Here is an 18103-nt window from a genome sequence, read left to right on the forward strand (position 1 = left end):
TCATTATTTTTACAGTCACACAGCAAACACCATTGTCACCTCACACCAAGAGGTTCTCTGGTTCAATTCTCAGCTGGGGTACATTGTGTGTGGAGTCTGCATGTCCTCACTGTGTTTGTGTGGGTCTCCTCCAGCTGCTGCGGTTTCCTTCCACATTCCAAAGACATCCAGTAGGTGGATTGGGCACCTAAATTGGCCATAGGTGTGAGTGCGCATGCGAGGGTATGGTGTGGAAGAACTGCAGCAGGGTTAGCCTCCTGGCTATGTAAACCTTGGCTCTAGATGACTGTCACTGTTGAAGTGACACTCCAACCCCATGTAGAGAAATAAGAAAATGGGTTATGGATGATTTTTTACAGTCTTATTTTTAAAGTTTGCACCAAAATATCTGGTAACTGGATTCTGGAGGAAACTCAAATATTACTCACTGTCAATAGTGAAACCAAAGTGAAACACACAATTTGTTGGCAAGTAATACTGTTTGGTCCTTTTAATTTGTTCCTATCAGTGTTTGTTCACAATTATATTTATTTGCTTATTTTACTCTATTCCTGTCACTCTGTCTGCAGTATTGTCTCAGATCTGCTCCTTCTCTCTAGCATTCCCTTGTGATTTTACTTTACAGTTCTTGAGGGTTTTTATCTGAAGTGTGAGGCCCATAATTGAGGCTGACATCTTTAGGGGAAAAAAATCAAATGTCAAAAACTCACAATGTTTGATTAAAACATTTTTTCACTCCTAATTCTATGGTGACCAATGAGTTTCACAGTCCATGCACCCATTCATCCCATAGCATATCTAAGTAATCCTACCTTGGTTTGTGATTTACTGTGGAGCTGACTGGTAAGAGAAGTTTTATTTGAATTTATATTTTATTTGTTGTCACTGTTTTCCAGTGCTTGTAGTAGGAAGGGATAGCTTGTTAACAAAGTTTACGTTGATTCATATTTTGTTTCACCTTTAGTTGTTAGAAAGGGATAGGTTTTAGACAGGCAAGCTCTAGCCAACTCAAGGTGTGTAGACAGCCATAAATTCACACAGACTGCATTGAGGAAAATCAGGAGAAGTATGTAAACAGTCCTGTTTTGGTTTGTGATTTGCTGTGGATTTGACTGGTAAAAGACATTTTATTTGAATTTATATTTTTTTATCACTGTTTTTAACTGTTTGTAGATAGGAAGGGATAGCTTGTTAACAAGATTTACTTTGATTCATATTTTGTTGTTTCCCTTAAATTTCATTGGTGATTGTTAGAAAGGGATAGGTTTTAGCAGGCAAGCTTTAATAGTGTCAGTACAAATGATCTCATCTGCAAGGATTCTGTTAGGGAACTGACAGCCCCTCTTAGATAGTATAGCTTATCCTGGTGTTAGGGTGTATTTTTTCACAAATCACCTGTAGAAGGGGATAGTCAGGGCACCACGAATGAAAAGATTTTTTTGGGTAAATACCTACATGGAAAAGATGTCCTGTTTTAAAAAAATGGAAATGTGTAGAGCATCTAAGCTTAGTTTTGGGCACACGTTTTCAGACCGGATGGTGTGCATTTGTCATGATAAGGGAAGAGAATATTTGCAGCAGATATTTTGCAATATTTGACAAACACTAGGCAGGATTTTTGCCAGGTTGGCAATTTAACAGTTCACAGATAGCAACATTTGATGCAGCTCTGATGGTTGTTAATGCTAGGATCATTAATAATAAACTTTTTTATTGCTAAATTTGCTAGATTCCCACAAGATTGATGTTGTTGTTTGTGAAACATGGTTAAAGAACAATGACTGGAAATCAGTTCTGTCAGGTTATAAATGTTTTTACCATAACAGACATTCTAACATAAAATCAGGTGGAGGTATGTAGGGATTAAAGATAGTTATGTGACCTGTGATTATTACATGTTCAGTGATAACACCAATACTATAGACTGTGTAACTGTGACAATAAAGACTACCTTGGAACATATAACAATTGTTGGAGTGTACAGACTACTAAAGTCAAGTGCAGATGACCTAGAGGAAGTCATACATTTCTTGCATCTAACACAGGAGCGAAGAATAATAATAGCTGGGGACTTAAATTTAAACAGACTGGAATAATATTGATTCAACAGCGTTAGTAAAGAAATTATTCACACAGTATATTCAGGAACAACAAATGCTTCAGATTGTAAAAAAAACTACCAGGGGACAGAATATACTAGATACTGTTTGCATTCCCAAAGAAATTACTGTAACTTCAAGTCAAGTTTTACCATCATTGATCATGGAGTCATAAAGGTTAATTTGTTGCTATATGATTCTGCCAAACTGAAATCTAAACCAATGCACAGAAGGTTAATTACAGATTCTATGGAAGCAAAACAGTCACTGTGTAAAACTAACTGGAGTGAGGTGTTCCGTGGAAATACGACAGAACCTGGAAAGTTTTGAATGAGAAATTGTTTTGAGTGCAAAAAATCAAAACAATGTTTAACATCCAAATCTAGGCATACAATTTCAGGACAGGGAGCTATATTTCCATAAGAACTAGATATCTGATTAAAGGTGAGAGACAAAAAATATAAGAAATAGAAGAGAGGTCGAACTACAGCTTTGAAAACTGAAATAAACAAGCTGGGCAAACAGCTTAAGCATAGTGTGAGAAAAGATAAAGAAAAATTTGAAGAAAATTTATATAAAGATATTGAGCATAATAGGAAACCTTTTTATAGATATATAAGATGTGGAAGGTGTAAAGACATACAAAATGATAAACTGTGTGTAGATCTAAAATTTATTGTCAGACACAACAGATTATAGATATATTTACAAAATCTTATGCAAAACAGTTTTAGTCAGTTGTCCTAGTGACATCCAGGTAACCTCAGATACTGGAATCAAATTAGATTATATTGAAACAGAACTGTGCAAACTGGATCTAAACAAAGTGCAGGGAGGAGACTGAATTAGTAACAATGACCTGAGAATACTTAAGTAAGAACTTATAGTACCATTATATCTATTATTCATTAGGTCATATAAATATGGGGAGATTCCTCAAGATTGGAGACATGTGCTTATTAAACCTGTCTTTAAGGGAAAGGGGAATAGGACAAACCCAGAATCATATAGACCCCGTAAGTCTACTTTCATGTTATGGAAAAGTAATGAAGAAGGTGATATTGGATAAGTTATTGTCAGTACTGGATAGGTTGGGACTTGAAATGATGTATCAGCATGCAAGAAGGAGCAGGTGCTCAATTGGAAGCCATCTCTCCTTAGCCCGAACAAGCAAATAAGAGCACTAGTGAAATCCTCCAAAGCAAACTTCGAGTCCAAATTGTCCATGTCTACTAGAGACAATCATAAGGCCTTCTTCACATATGTCTGCAATTTCAAAGGAAGCACCCAGAACTGTTCAGAACTGGTGGTCAAGGACACCACATATACAAATGCTGTAGATATAGCAAACTTGCTGGCTGTCAGATTCAGTGAAAACTTCACCCCTCTGTCCCCCCATCAGTAAATCAGGACATCTCCAGTACCTGCCCCCTTCCCCTTATATCTAGGGAACAGGTCATCTCTGCTCTCTCAAAGGCAAAAAATACAGCCTCCATGAGACCCGATAACATCCCAGGCTGCATCCTACATGAACTTAGGCAAGAACTTGCAGTGCCATTAGGCACCCTATTCAACCAAAGTGTGAGTACTGGCTTAATCACAGCTGAGTGGAGGACAGCCACTGTCATCCCTTTGCACAAAGGTGGAGCCTCCATCAATCAGGGAAATTATAGACCCATCAGCCCAACTAGCCTGATCTGCAAGGCCATGGAATGGATTATCATGGACCTCATTGACAAGGACATTGGCAACCTCCGAACACTCGATCCCACACAGTCTGGCTTCATCAAGGGGAGGCCATGTCTGTTAAATCTGGTCGACTTCTATGAGACAGTCACCAAAGCCATGGATGAGGGGAAGACAGTGCACACCCGCTTACCTTGACCTGGGCAAAGTGTTCAACACTATTCCCCACTCGGGCATAATGGATAAACTTTCTCAAATAGGCATCAATCCATATGTTACCAGATGTGTAGCTAACTGGCTCACTGATAGAAATCACCTAGTCAAAATTGGGGAAGTCATCTCAAGCAGTAGACCCGTAATGAGGGGCATACCCCAGGGCTTAGTCTTGGGGCCTCTGTTATTTTGGATATACTTTTCTGAGATGCAGACCAAAACCAGTGGGCTATGGCTGACCAGGTTTGCAGATGTCTGCAAGCTGGATGCTGTCCTCAGTTCCCCAAGTGATGTGGACATTCTCTAAGATGGTCTCTCCCAAACAAATGACTGGTGCCAGAAACATGACCTCAAGCTGAACATCAAAAAATGCATCATCATACCCTTTGGGGAGTGTGACACCCCACAAATTATCACATTAATAACAACATCCTAAGCACACAGTCAGCCGTGAGGGATTTGGGGACCCAGGTTGATAGCAATCTGACTTTTGACCACCATGTTGCTTCCATTGTACGGGAATTTTTCTGCATGGCCCACCTCATTAGTAAGGATATCTCAGCCAGTGACAAAGTGATCATAACATTCCTGTATTCTTCCCTTATAAGGCCCATTATTGAGTACAATGCTCTGTTTGGCATGTACTTCACAAAGCACATGCAGCAGCTAGAGAGACCACAGAGGTTCCTCACCAGGAGATTCCAGGGCCTCAAACATCTACCATACACAGATAGGCTTATAGCTCTATCCCTCTATACAGTTTCATACAGATTCCTCAAAGGTGACCTCTGTCTGGCACACAAGGCGATCTCTGACCCCGCCTTGATGGGACTGCTGCATATCCGCAAGTCAAGCTCCACTTGAGTAACCTGCATGCGTGGCCTCAACCTGTTCTGTGACATCAGTAGGACTTGCTGGTGGGGACAGATTTGTGCCCCAGCAACCAACTCCCCCATTTGTGGAAGAGACTTCCCTTTCCATGTCAAGCAGAATACCTCTTTACCCCTTTTTAAGCACAACCTTGATAACTGGATGGGAAACAGAAAATACATCCCTGAGATTCCAACCGTGGCCCTGCTGGACAGGGGAATCAGGTGCTAACTTGTCTAAACATGGGCTAAACTCTTGGCTAGGCTTTTAGGGCCTCAGGGCCAATAGCCTAGTAACTTTCTATGATCCTATATGTTGGAAATATTTCTGTTACCCCTGTAACATGATCTATAACAATATAATAACTATGAATGAAAAATTGTGCTGTGATGTAATTTATAGAGATTTAACTTCAGCATTTGACAGGGTCATACACAAAACACTACTCAATAAATTAGTACAACTAGGTATTGATGTACTCTTGATAAGATGGATAGCTGCATGGCTTACAAATAGGACATGGCTAGTATCGTACAGTGACTAGACAGGTGAAATCCTTGGTTACAGTCAGAATATACCACAGGGCTCTGTCCTAGGCCCTTACTTGTTTAGATTGTATCTTTCAGACCTAACATTTTCACCTGAGGTGTTCTTACAGTCTATATGCAAATGACCTGAAATTGGGTAAACTGACTACTTGTGTTACCGATAAGGCATGTCTGCAAAATAACTTGAATAAATTGACCATTTGGACACGGGAGAACAATATGCTGATAAATACCTCAAAAACTGTGCATATGAGATTTGGAAGACATAAATTGAAAGGTAAATATTTAATACAGCACATAGTGATTGAAACTCTAGACTCATTTAAGGACCTGGGTAGATCTAGCTATGAGTTTTTCTAATCATATCAACCAATTGGTTAATGATAGTTATAGAACTATAGGTTGTATAAAAAGATTTATAAAGTCTAGGAAATCAAAAATAAAGTCATTGTTAGTTACATTAGACTCAAACTTGAGTATGGAATAACAATATGGAAACCGTATAAGAAAACAAGCATGAGTCAACTGGAAAGAGTAGAGAGGAAATATACCAAGGGCATCCATGGATGTGAAATTTTAAGTTATGAAAAACTAAAATATCTGAATTAGTACAGTGTTTTTACAGAAGTCTAAGAAGAGATCTCATTCAGGTATATAGGGCATTTAGAGACAACAACCTCTGGGAATGTTTGGGGTTATCAAAAAGTACTAGAGAATTATCAGACAATGTATGTACAATTTTTTAGCAGAAGCATATCGACGTCAAGAAGTGGATAAAAACCAGGCAGCAACTGAATGTGCCAAAAAACAAAAGAAGGAATATAAGGTGAAGGACCAGATGAGAAGGCAAAAAATATGGAAAAAACATAAATATAATTGCAAATATAGAAAACTTCTGGAAGAGCCTGATGTTGATTAAGAACAAATGCAGGAATGGTTAAGGAGAGGCAAATTCAAACCAAGAAATGAAAGGTTAATATTGGCAGCCCAAGATAGTTTGCTACGTACACGTTGATTCACAAAGTCCATTGAACATGTGGGAAAAACAGACATATGTAGGTTTTGTAAAACCAAATTGGAAACAGTCACACACCTTGTTGCTGGTTGCGAAGCACTAATGGCAGAGGGGACTGTATACTGAAAGGCATAATAATGTGGCAAAACTGTTACACTGGAGATTGTGCAAACATTATGGTATCGAAGTGGCTGAAAAACATTGGAAACATGAACCGCAAAGAATCGTAGAAAATGATGAAGTTTATATCACATGGGATTACCCAATCCCAACAGTTCAAAAGATAGATGCTAGAAAAGAAGACAAAAGTAGCATTGATCGTTGAAATCGAGAGCCATGTGGAAGAAAGATACCCAAACAGTTCCAATCGTAGTAGGAGCAACGGGTCTTATAAAAAAGAATTTACAGTCGTATTTAGATATGTTACCAATTCATGTATTTTCACCATACCACCATTCACCATACGAATTGCAGGAGGAGTCATTACTGGGCACATTGTGGCTGCTGCGGAGAGGACTTTTGGCTGACATCAAAGAGTGAAATAATACTAATTTCATGAACTTTAATCGTACTTTGACTTGGGAATGGGGTCCATTCCCGTCATGGTATTAGAAACCCAAAAGATTTGGAGAAATTAAAAAAAGATTGTATAGGAATGAGAAGTGTATGAACTGGTTCTCTGACAGAGTAGCTGATGCATGGAACAGTCTACCAAATTACATTAAAGCAAGTACTAGTTTAGATATTTTTAAGAACAGCCTGGACACTTATTAGGAAACCAGTGTTTTGGTATATTGTCAAGCTAGAAGGGCATTAATGCCCATGCTTGAAATATCTGTATGTATGTATTTATCATTCTTGGAGAAGCAGACATGGTACAGTCTTCCATGCTTTACGGATTTGGAGGATTTGTCCCAGGTTCTAGCCATTTCATGGATCTTAATGAGGAAGTATCATGCCATCCACTTCTATGAATGATGTAACCTTTCAGAAGGCCCTGCTTCCTAGACTTAATGCTTTCATGTGGATTTCCATAGTAAGGATGCCCTGGAATTAAGCCCCTCCCTACCACTGAGAGATGCAGGGGGGGGGGGGTGCAGCAAGCAAGCATTGATTCATCACTCCTCTCACCTTCTCCTGCGTCATCTGATCCACTACTCAGACAAGTGTCATCTGGGCCATAGTCGGGGCTTTTTCCCTCTTTGCCTGCTGAGCTGGCATTGAAGCTACAGGGGCCTTTACCCCCCCACACATACACCATCCCACACGATCATACAAGGGTAACCATGTCTTTTATACCCCTGTTACTTATATATGCAAAGTCTGAGATTACTGTACCCTAAGAGTACAGGTAATCAGAGGTACTGAAGCTTTGGAAGTGGTATATATTTCTGATGTTCACAAACACAGACTTGTTCCTCCAAGAATTGCAATTCTGTTCTTGAGTATTTCATGCAGGTCAGACTTTTTCACCCCAGCACCTTCGTTGGGAGCTGGCCAGGAATCCACTATTCTTTATGAGATTAAATGTTTGCTTCCTTTCAGTTTGAAGACACCCCCCCCCCTCCGCATGCACTTACACATGATCACCATTTCATGGTTGCATAATTAAACAAATACTCATGTTACCTAATACAGGAGTAAGTAAAAGAAAGTAATTGAAAAGTTTGAGTAATATGTACTTTATTCTCCTTGGGGAACATAACCTAGTTCTTTAAATTGTTCATGATTTTGATGAGAATATTACTGTAGTTTTAGATTCTTACCCATTTTATTTGCTTATTTTGTCAAATTATTTTCTTTTTAGAGTAGCACCTCACAGAAATGGATGTGGTTATGTAAAATGTGAAGCTTTGATGGACAGCTGCATTAAGCCAATATCGGTTTCCCTTTCTTTTATTAAAACTTGTAAAACAAAAAAGAAGCAGCATTAGTATTTGAGTGGTTTGCATTTGTGGCTTTGCCTCCATTTCTTTCTGTTAATACAATGGGGATCATAAGCCATGAATGCAGCAGTAGTCAAATAACTGAATACTAAGAGATTTAGATGTTAGTTCCAACTAGTAAAGCTTCCTGCAATTACCATTGTCTTTTTTGTGCAGCCTTAAGTAAGAAACTTTATTTATGTATCAGTCAGGCCAGAGTCTCCAGTCACTACCTACAGTTATTGGCTAAATGCAGCACTTAGTTTACACCCCATGATGGCCATAAATTTTTATTTTAGTCATGAAGTATTATTTCACAGTTTGAGCCTAACATGGTTTATGCATAGCATGGCCTAGCACAATTTATTGCTCCATGTTTGGAAAATATGATTTTTATGTCTATAGAATTTAATAGCCCTGAAAGCTGGTCTGTGTCACATTTCATTTCTTGATTGAGGATGGGTATGAAGGGGAAGTGAGGTACAAAACAACTTTTTTAAGCAAATCGTGCTTATCCAAGTCAAGGAAAACTGGTTGCACACATGAAAATGTCAAACCATGACTGTGAATCCAGAAAAAGGTGCACATTATTTTTTTCTTCACTAAGTGAACTTTTAGTCCAAAAAAGTAATTAATGATAATGGAGAACTTTTTATCATACAAAGAAAAAAAACATCAACAGTTCTCCAAATTAACTGCTTTGCATTTTTATGTGGAGGAGGCATTTTTTCATTGTTTGTGAAATAAACAGGGACTTCAGAGCTTTAAAAATCCAGTCCTACATAGGTAACATAAGTACTTTCTGAATTTCTTAGATTATAACAAAAGAATTTGAAGCAAGTGAATGGAAGAGAAAATATGAAGAAAGTCGGCAAGAAGTCCTAGAAATGAGGTACTTGTATCCTTAATTATCCAAAACAAAGTGTGAGCAATAACATTGAAAGTGAATACTTCTACCTAATCTAAACACAGTTTTCTGCAATGTTCTCAAGTGCTTATCCTGAAAGTTGAATCAAAATATTGAAGGAAAAAGGCCAAAAATAAATGAGCCTTTTCTGTATTTGACACTCTTCACTTACAAGATAACTTTTGATGTTATCTAGTCCAATCTTGCCTTCTTTCTTACCCGTGGGTTCGGAGCTGAACCTTGGCTCCGACTCAGCCATACTTTAGCTCGAAGTCTTCAATTGGGTCATGGTTAAGAGGTATCCCATCATGCAACAGGTCTAGTCCCCAGATCCCATTTGCCGCTCGTGGTCTCGCTTTTGGCCGTGGCTAAGTATATTGCTTATAAAATTTTTATAAACTGTTGACTTGTTGCTCGAAAAAGCTATTTTCATAGCTCTGTGTGTGTGGCAGTGGTGTTTTACTGCCTGTATTTGTTTCTCTGGCTGTTTTTTGTGCCCTTGTCTGGCTGTTTGGGTATCCCATTCGTTTCCTTTCCCCACGGGATAGGCCCATTTAAGTTAGAGGACCTAGTCCTCCCCATTGTTTCTGTGTGGTCTTTGGTTTGGTGCTCCATTATGTTAGCGTTTAGTGTTGTGTCTGGCTAGTGGTGCTTTCCTGCCTTTGTTTCCCCAAGCTAGGCCCGTTTGAGTTAGAGGACCTAGTCTTCCCTGTTGTTTTCCCACCAGTTTCTGGGCCGTTTGAGTTAGAGGCTCTGTTTCTTGTTAGTTGGGTCTAGTGCGTGTATGTATTAATTTGTTCCTTTCAGCATGTCCAAGGATCCTAAGGAACACAGGCCTTTGGGCTTTAAAAAGTGTGTTGAATGCAGCAATAAAATGTCTTTAACTGATGGGCACTCTGTGTGAGTGTACTGCTTGTGGGCTATTCACCTCCAAGTGTCCTGCTTGTTTTGTCATTCCTTCAGTCCCCCGTGTGCTACAGGAGAGGAAGAACAAGCTCATTTTTAAAGGACTGCTTAAACACTCCTTCAAGGAAGACTTGGCTAAGTCTTCCAGTGCATTATCCTCTCCAGCTAAAAAGGACAAAAAGACTTCCAAGAAGTGCTCTCCGGCTCAGTCTGTTTCTTCGGAGCTGCCAGAGAAAGTTGCTACAACAGCTTCTCCTTCTTCGGTTCCATTGCCCTCGGTGCCGAAAGAAGGTAGTCTCTTGACTAAGTCTGTATCGGCTCCCAGCCTCTCGGAGCCAGTCACGGATATTTTGGTTCGGAGCCGGTCTCCAGTTCTTTGACCGGGTTCTCCTTCACACAAGTTCCCTTCTGTGGGGAGATCCAGATCTCCTACTTTGTCTTCCAGGTCTTCCAGGACCCTTTCCGATGAGGACATTGATAGGGTGGTGAAGAAACTGCTTCAGTCTTCGGTGTTGGCTAAATTGATTTCAGCTCCAACCCAGTCGGCTCTGGAGCTTATGGCCTCTTCATCCTTTGTTGTTTCTCCTCCAAGCCTTTCTCGGCCTTTGGAGCCAGAGTTGTCTGTGCCGTCGGACACCATTAGGTCTGTTCCAGTAGCCTTGCCTGGCCTCTCTGTTCCGATTTCCGCTCCGTCCACGGGGTCGAGGGTTCATGGTTCTCCTGTTGGACCCGAGGGGGAGGTCTCGGATCGATCTTCATCGGTTCCGAGCCTTCCTCTTGGTGCTTCGGCCCGAGTGAGCTTGGACCCGACATCATCTTCGGACCTCATCTCCTCGGTGCCGAGGGCTACTACTGTTTCATCTTCAGTTAGTTGGCCTTTGGAGCCAGGGGGATCAGCCTTCGAGGTTATGAGGAGTGTGCTGGCCAGGTCGTCAGCTGCATCCTATGGCACCGATACTCTGCCCCCTCCAGCACCAGTATCAGTTTCAGATCACACTCTATTCTTGGGCAGCGGAGACCCAAAGCCTCAGGATTCCTCCATGAGTGGTCTCCAACTTTCTGACGTCTCCCCAGAGTTTTTGCCTGAGGAGCCCACCAGAAAGAGATTGTGTAAGAGGAAACACCTTGACTCCCCGAATGAGTCTCTCACATCAGATACCAACCTCGAGGAGTCAGAGGGGTCCCCCAAGTCGTCTTCTGAAGATCTCTTTTTCAGATATCCTGGAGATCCTGATGCAGAGAGGTGGCTGGCCATCCAAATCCCCTTCTGATGAGGAGTCAGTGTTCCTGAAGGCATTCGGGTCTCAACCCTCTGCCTCTTGGGTTTCTCCTCCTTTTGATGAGCTATTAGATCTTGTCTGTCGAAAGGTGTGGAAAACTCCTCACACTGTGGAACTGGTACCAAGAAGGCCCAATAAGTTTTTGTCCACCCCCTCTGACGAGGAGTATCTATCTAAAGGTATTCCAGTAGATGCTATGGTGGTGACAGTGGCCACCAAGAAGGAACTTGCTGAAACTTCATCTACCATCCATCCGCCTAACGAGGAGTCCCAGGTTATGGACAGGTATGGGAAGTGTGTGTTTTCCTCAGCGGACTTTGCACTGCAGTCGCTGAACTACTTGACGCATTTTACGAGGCTGCAGAGAGATCTCCTAAAAGAGCTAGGAGATTCTCTACAGGGTAACATTTCTGATGCTGTGGCATAGGTCAATGCACAGATGTCTACCCTAAATTCCCTTACCAACTCCTCCATGAGACTGATCTCATATGCAGCGAGTAGGGCTGCGGGTTCTGAAGTCTCTCTTAGGAGACACTCCTGGATGTGCCTGTGCAATTTCACAGAGGCCTTCAAGTCAACGTTAACCAATGCCCCATTTGATGATTCATCCTTGTTCGGAACCAAGGTGAAGTACACTCTCACTAGGTGCAAGCAGAAAGGAAAAATCCTGTCTGCCATGGGAGTCCATTTTTCCATGCTTTCTAGACCTTACCCCAAGGGCCAGAAGGGTGGGAAAATGTGGTTCAGGAAGTTGCAGAGTTTTTTTCAGGGCGCACAAAGCGATTCCCCCTCCGGAGGCAGGGGAGGGGGTGGAAATTCAGGTAGATGCCACCCTAGAGGCAGAGGAGGCCCACGTAACCAGGGGGACCATGATTCCTTTCGTGGTTCTCCCTACCAGTGCTCCTGAAGGGAGGCCCGACTGTGCGTCTCTGGAGCCGGTCGGGGGTCGCATTTCTTTATACCCAGAAGCCTGGCAAGAAGTCACCTAAGACGAATGGGTATTAAAGATAATTTCCAGAGGTTATCATATCCCCTTCTCTTCTCCTCCCCCGCCATCCAAGAGAATCCCAGATGTTCCACCCAGTCACAGGGATTCCGCAACTTTAGAAATAAAAAAATTGCTTTCAAAGGGAGCCATCCAGCCTGTCCCTGCAGACCAAGTAGGATTAGGGACTTACTCCAGATTCTTTTTGGTGCCGAAAAGAACAGGGGACCTGAGACCCATCTTGGATCTGAGCTGATTGAACCTTCATGTACAAAAGTCCAAGTTCCACATGGTCACCTTACAGTCAATACTCCCTCTGTTAGGCAAAGATGTGTGGATGTGCTCTATAGACCTCAAAGATGCTTACTACCATATCAAGATGGACAGGGCATCGAGAAGTCATTTACGCTTCTGGCTGGGAGCCAGTCATTTTCAGTTTCACGCTCTGCTCTTTGGTCTCACCACAGCCCCCAGGGTATTCACCAAATGCATGGCAGTGGTAAATGGCTCACTTGAGACATCAGGAATTCCAAGTGTTTCTGTACCTGGACGACTGGCTCCTTTCTGCCACCACCAAGCATCTACCGTTACAGACCCGGGATGCCACCATTACACTGTGCCAATGGTTAGGAATTACTCTAAATTGGAAAACATCTACCTTGTTGCCCTCGCAGTGTGTCACTTTTATCAGCGCCAAACTAGATACAGTGCTCATGAGGGCCTTCTTCCCAGAAGAGAGAATTCAGGCTCTACAACAGCAGGTCTACACCTTACTACCATTGAGGAAGGTCAGGGCAAAAGTGGTCCTCAAGTTATTGGGGACCATGGCTGCCACGATCATGCTAGTTCCCCTTGCCAGACTACACATGAGGGTTCTTCAGTGGCTGCTTTTCGCCCAGTGGTCACTGCAGCATCTCCCATTCTCCCATTTTATTCTGATTACGGACACGCGCAAGTGGGATCTACGCTGGTAGCTTCAGGCCAGCAATCTCAACGTGGGCAAGCCCTTTGTCCCATCTTCTCTAGTTGCCACGGTGACCATGGATGCCTCCCAATCAGGTGGGGGGACATTATCTTGGCAGGACTGTCCAAGACACATGGCAGGATCGCAAGACCCATTTGCATATCAATGTCCTGGAGATGAGAGCAGTGCTATTAGTGTTGCAAGCACTTCAGAGTTCTCTCCCTCTAGGGACAACTGCAATCCACTCAGACAACATGTCGGTGATGTGGTACCTGAAAAAACAGGGAGGAACCAAATCATACCCACTTTGCAGAGAGGCACTTTGAGTTTGGCAGTGGGCGGTGTCTTCCCAATGCTTGCTAGTTGCAACGCATATACTGGGGGAAGTCCAACGTGATTGCCGACAGGCTGAGCAGAGCTATCCTAATGCCTCATGAGTGGTCCCTGAACAATTATGTTGTGGAAGAGATATTCCACAGATGGGGTCAGACTTGCTGTGATCTATTTGCCAGCCCCCTCAATGCCAAATGCAGCAGCTACTTTACCCTTATCCCCCAGAGGGGGAGACACCCAGGGACGCTTTGACTCATGATTGGCCCTCCGGTCTTCTCTACGCTTTTCCACCGTTACCTCTGATATCAAAGGTCATTCAGAAAGCACAGTCTGTGGGGAGCAAAATGATCCTCATTGCCCCACACTGGCCTGATCAGATTTGGTTTCCCTTCCTTCCACCGTTACCTCTGATATCAAAGGTCATTCAGAAAGCACAGTCTGTGGGGAGCAAAATGATCCTCATTGCCCCACACTGGCCTGATCAGATTTGGTTTCCCTTCCTTCAACCCTATCTAATGGACAAGCCCTGGATTCTGGACCGACTCCTATGTCAGGACAGTTCCATCCCTCCATCCAGACCCTCAGATTGACAGCTTGGCTGCTCCAGTTCCGTCCTTAGTCAGGCTTTATGATTTTTCCCTGAAAGTGATCCATATTCTGTCATCTTCCCACAAGCCTTCTACCTGGAAGATTTATTCCAGTAAGTGGAAGAGATTTTCTGTTTGGGCCCGTGAGAAACATATTGATCCTTGTACAGCGCCTATTTCCGCAATATTGGAATTTCTTTCTCAACTATTTAGTCAAGGTTCAGCTGAGGCAACCATTAAAGTGCAATTGGCAGCAATTTCTACCTTTCAGGTTGCTAATGAGCCCAACCTTATGGCTCATAGGCTTTGTAGGGCTTTTATGAGAGGGACATTGTTACTCCGACCTCCAGTCTTTGATCCAGTGATGCCATGGGACCTCAGTTTTGTACTACAGAAGCTCACCTCAACTCCCTTTGAGCCCACAGCTACATGTGACATTAAATTCTTGTTATGGAAGACAGTATTCTTGGTAGCCATAACTTCAGCTAGGCGGGTCTCTGAACTCCAAGCATTATTGATTAGACCACCTTATTTGGTGTTTCACAAGGATAGGGTCTCCTTAAGAACCAGCTCTTCTTTTGTTCCAAAGGTTGCCTCTGTTGTCAATATCAACCAATCCATTGAGTTGCCTGTGTTTTTTCCTGAATTCTCCAACAAGGTAGAATTTAAGTTTCATCAGCTGGATGTTCACAGACAATTGCGTTTCTATTCACATAGGATGAAAGATTTCAGGAAATCAGATCAAATGTTTGTATCGTTTTCAGACACTAGACTTGGGGTTCTGGTTTCTAAGGTAACCTTGTCTCGCTGGATCTCCGATTGCATCTTACTTATTTATGCTTCCAATGGCAAAGAATTACCCTTTAAAGTGAAAGCTCATTCTACACGATCTGTGGCTACCTCAACTGCTTTTCAGGCTAGGATGTCTATGGGTGATATTTGTGCTGCAGCAACATGGGCTTAGCCTCATACCTTTATTAGTCACTACAAATTAGATCTGGTCTCTAGAGGCAGATCTTCCTTTGGTTCTACAGTGCTCAAGAGTATTTTTCACTGAGCCACCCAATCTCAAGGTGCTAGGGACGCTGTCCCATGGGTAAGAATGAAGGCGAGATTGGACTACATAACATTAAGAAGTTATGTACTCACCATAACGTTCGATGTATGTAGTCCATCTCGCCTTACATTCTTACTAAGCCTCCCTCCTGGAGGACCTGGAGGTATTGTCTCTAGGTGTCAGTAGTCCTTTCTGTTGGGGTTGTTCTTCTTCTCAGTGTGTATGTATGTGAGCTTGCAGCAAACAAGATCTGGGGAATAGACCTGTTGCATGATGCGATACCTCTTAGCCACAAGCCAGTTGAAGACTTCGAGCTAAAGTTTGGCCGAGTCGATGCCGAGGTTCGACTCCGAACCCGCGGGTAAGAATGTAAGGTGAGGTGGACTACATACATCGAACATTATGGTGAGTACATAACTTCTTGTTCTCCACTTCCCCGCATTTCTATCACCCTGCATCCACTGATGTAGAAGCCCTGCTATGTTTAATGACTGACATTCTTTGATGACTGTATTCACCACTGTTTTCTGATAATGGTGTACTTTGTGAGGGGCAGTTGAGAAATGGCTGCACATGACAGTTGCACCCACTTGGTTAACAAAATCGAGTAAAGAAAATATTTTAAAGCAACAATGAGGATAACCCAGGGAAATCAATGTTGAATGGTATGTGCTTCCTTCTTAGAGGCTGATAAAAAGTTTATTTATTGTCTGTTTTACTAAATTAATATTTTTAAAATGGTATCCATGTAAAGGATACTAAGCTAAAACTTAATAAACAACTCATCAGAGCCTCCTTGACTGAACTATTGTTTTTCACTGCAGATTATGTCTAGCCTGGCCACATGGATTAAATATTATAAATGGACGTTCTAGAATCTGCAGGTTTTCCTACCAGAATCGTCTTATTTACATGTAGCACTTGGGAAAACCCCTTCGGTTTACAGTCAGCCCTTGGTGGAGGCTAGACTTTTAGAAAGATTTATTTTCTTTTAGGTCAGCTGCAGTCTTTGTTTTCACCTTATTCATGTATGCTTGAGCTAGGCAATTGCTCTTACTTGGGAGAGGGTTTCTAGATTATCACAGCAGGACCTCTTTTCTGGAGGGTGTCACAGGCGAACTCTGGGCAAAAAGTACAGTGTTCGTGCATGCCCACAGCTGCCACTACAGCATACTCATGCGGGCACATGCAGACTATTGTCTAACTTGACTTTTTGTGTGTCCAGGTGCTTTTTCTTTTTTCTTTGGGAAAACTTAAGAACTTGCATTGAAAAATTCAGCCACACAGATATAACAGTCCATCTATGCCAGAGACCTCACCTATGAGCTCAAGAGAGATGTCATGGAAGAAACAGATCAATAGATGGTACTCCTAGACCTTAGCAGACTCCAAGGGCCAGTAAGCATTTGTCTAAAAATATACAAAAATGAATAATAAATGTAGTGTACAGTCAATGAGATGGTAACAGTACCAGTGAAAGAAACAAAATGGGATGGGGTAGGATGACATGGGATGGATAAAGTTACATTTTTCTTGATGACATTTGTCACTTGCCTTTGTTTGACTGTTATTGGCAGATTTTTCTGATGGCCTAAGACACCCCCCCCCCACAAAAAAAAAAATTACTATTTAGTGTGTCTATTCAACACAAACTTCCACCTTCTAAAGGCTACCATCTTTAGTGCTTTTTTCTGTCTGGGCTATTTATTTGTGAGCACTGCAGACCTTTAATAAAAAGTCTTTGCATTGTCACATCCAGAATTTCAGGACTTCCTTGCAGTAAAAGTAGCTTCTAACACTGAGCAATTGGTTGTCCACTCCTTTCTAATGCAGACAGCCTTCTGCAAATGAGAGTAGAAATAACAAGTATCCTGGGTTGTAGTACCAGCACCATAACATGGGAAACTGGTTGTGAAGAAATCTGTGAGCAAGGAGTGCTTAGCCCAACATGCCTCAGTAATCCAATATAGGTCTGAAAGTGTCTTTCCCATGGGGAACCAGTCTGCCCCTTCCCCACCTTGCCCAAGTGCCTGTTTATGAGCTCCTTTGGGAGCAAATAGCAGAGTCCAAATGTTGGAGGTAGTCCATCAGTTTCTATAACTGCACTAACTGGAAGCCACTCCGTAGGTGTCTGTATGATTCATAAGGCCAGCACAAATTAATGTTGGTTCCATTATTTTTTGAATATAACATGTGCACTGAAGACTGCTTGCTGACCAGGCAGTGGACTAAGTTGACTATTACCTTCATCCCTCATGTGTCAGAGCCATCAATCTTGAGTGTGGCTCCACCTCACATGTAGTTCTCCCAGGAACAAAGTGGGGGAGAAAAAGTGTGTGTGTGTATGTGTGGTATATGTGATCCTTCCCCAAAAGGGATGTCTATCTCTAATCTAGAAAATGAGGAAGGTCTGGCTCATTTAGACTGTAGCACTCCCTGCTGGGTCACAGTGTTGCCTATGCCAATGCAGTTACCTCAGGGTCTCTCCCAGGGGATGTCTGTGAATCTCACGAGGTGGCATTTTACATGGGGAGATTCATTGTCAGACTCGCAAAAGAAGACATTTGAAGTTCTAGGTTTTAAGTATGGGCCCCTGCTGTCCTGCCAGTCAGTGAGGTCTTTGACAAGTATTTGAAATTGCTTTGTTAGAGCCAGAGCCCCAGCCACCTGCCCTAAGGAACCGTGACTGGTTTTATAGTTTCAATACAAGTTTCTTTATAAGAGTCCA

General features: G+C 42.3%; 1 protein-coding gene across 4 annotated transcripts in view; it reads left to right on the top strand.

The window, feature by feature from the left end:
• The window catches only part of TACC1 (transforming acidic coiled-coil containing protein 1), a 981198-nt gene that overhangs the window by 865507 nt on the left and 97588 nt on the right, over window positions 1-18103 (top strand). For all 4 annotated transcript variants that reach the window (XM_044084331.1, XM_044084330.1, XM_044084328.1 and 1 more), the window contains one exon: window positions 9172-9248. In XM_044084331.1, coding sequence (XP_043940266.1) covers window positions 9172-9248 — 77 coding nt within the window. The remainder of the gene's footprint in view (window positions 1-9171; window positions 9249-18103) is intronic.

The sequence above is a fragment of the Protopterus annectens genome, chromosome 9.part0 (genome assembly GCF_019279795.1).
Source record: "Protopterus annectens isolate FY-2018-M chromosome 9.part0, PAN1.0, whole genome shotgun sequence".
Lineage (NCBI taxonomy): Eukaryota > Metazoa > Chordata > Ceratodontiformes > Protopteridae > Protopterus > Protopterus annectens.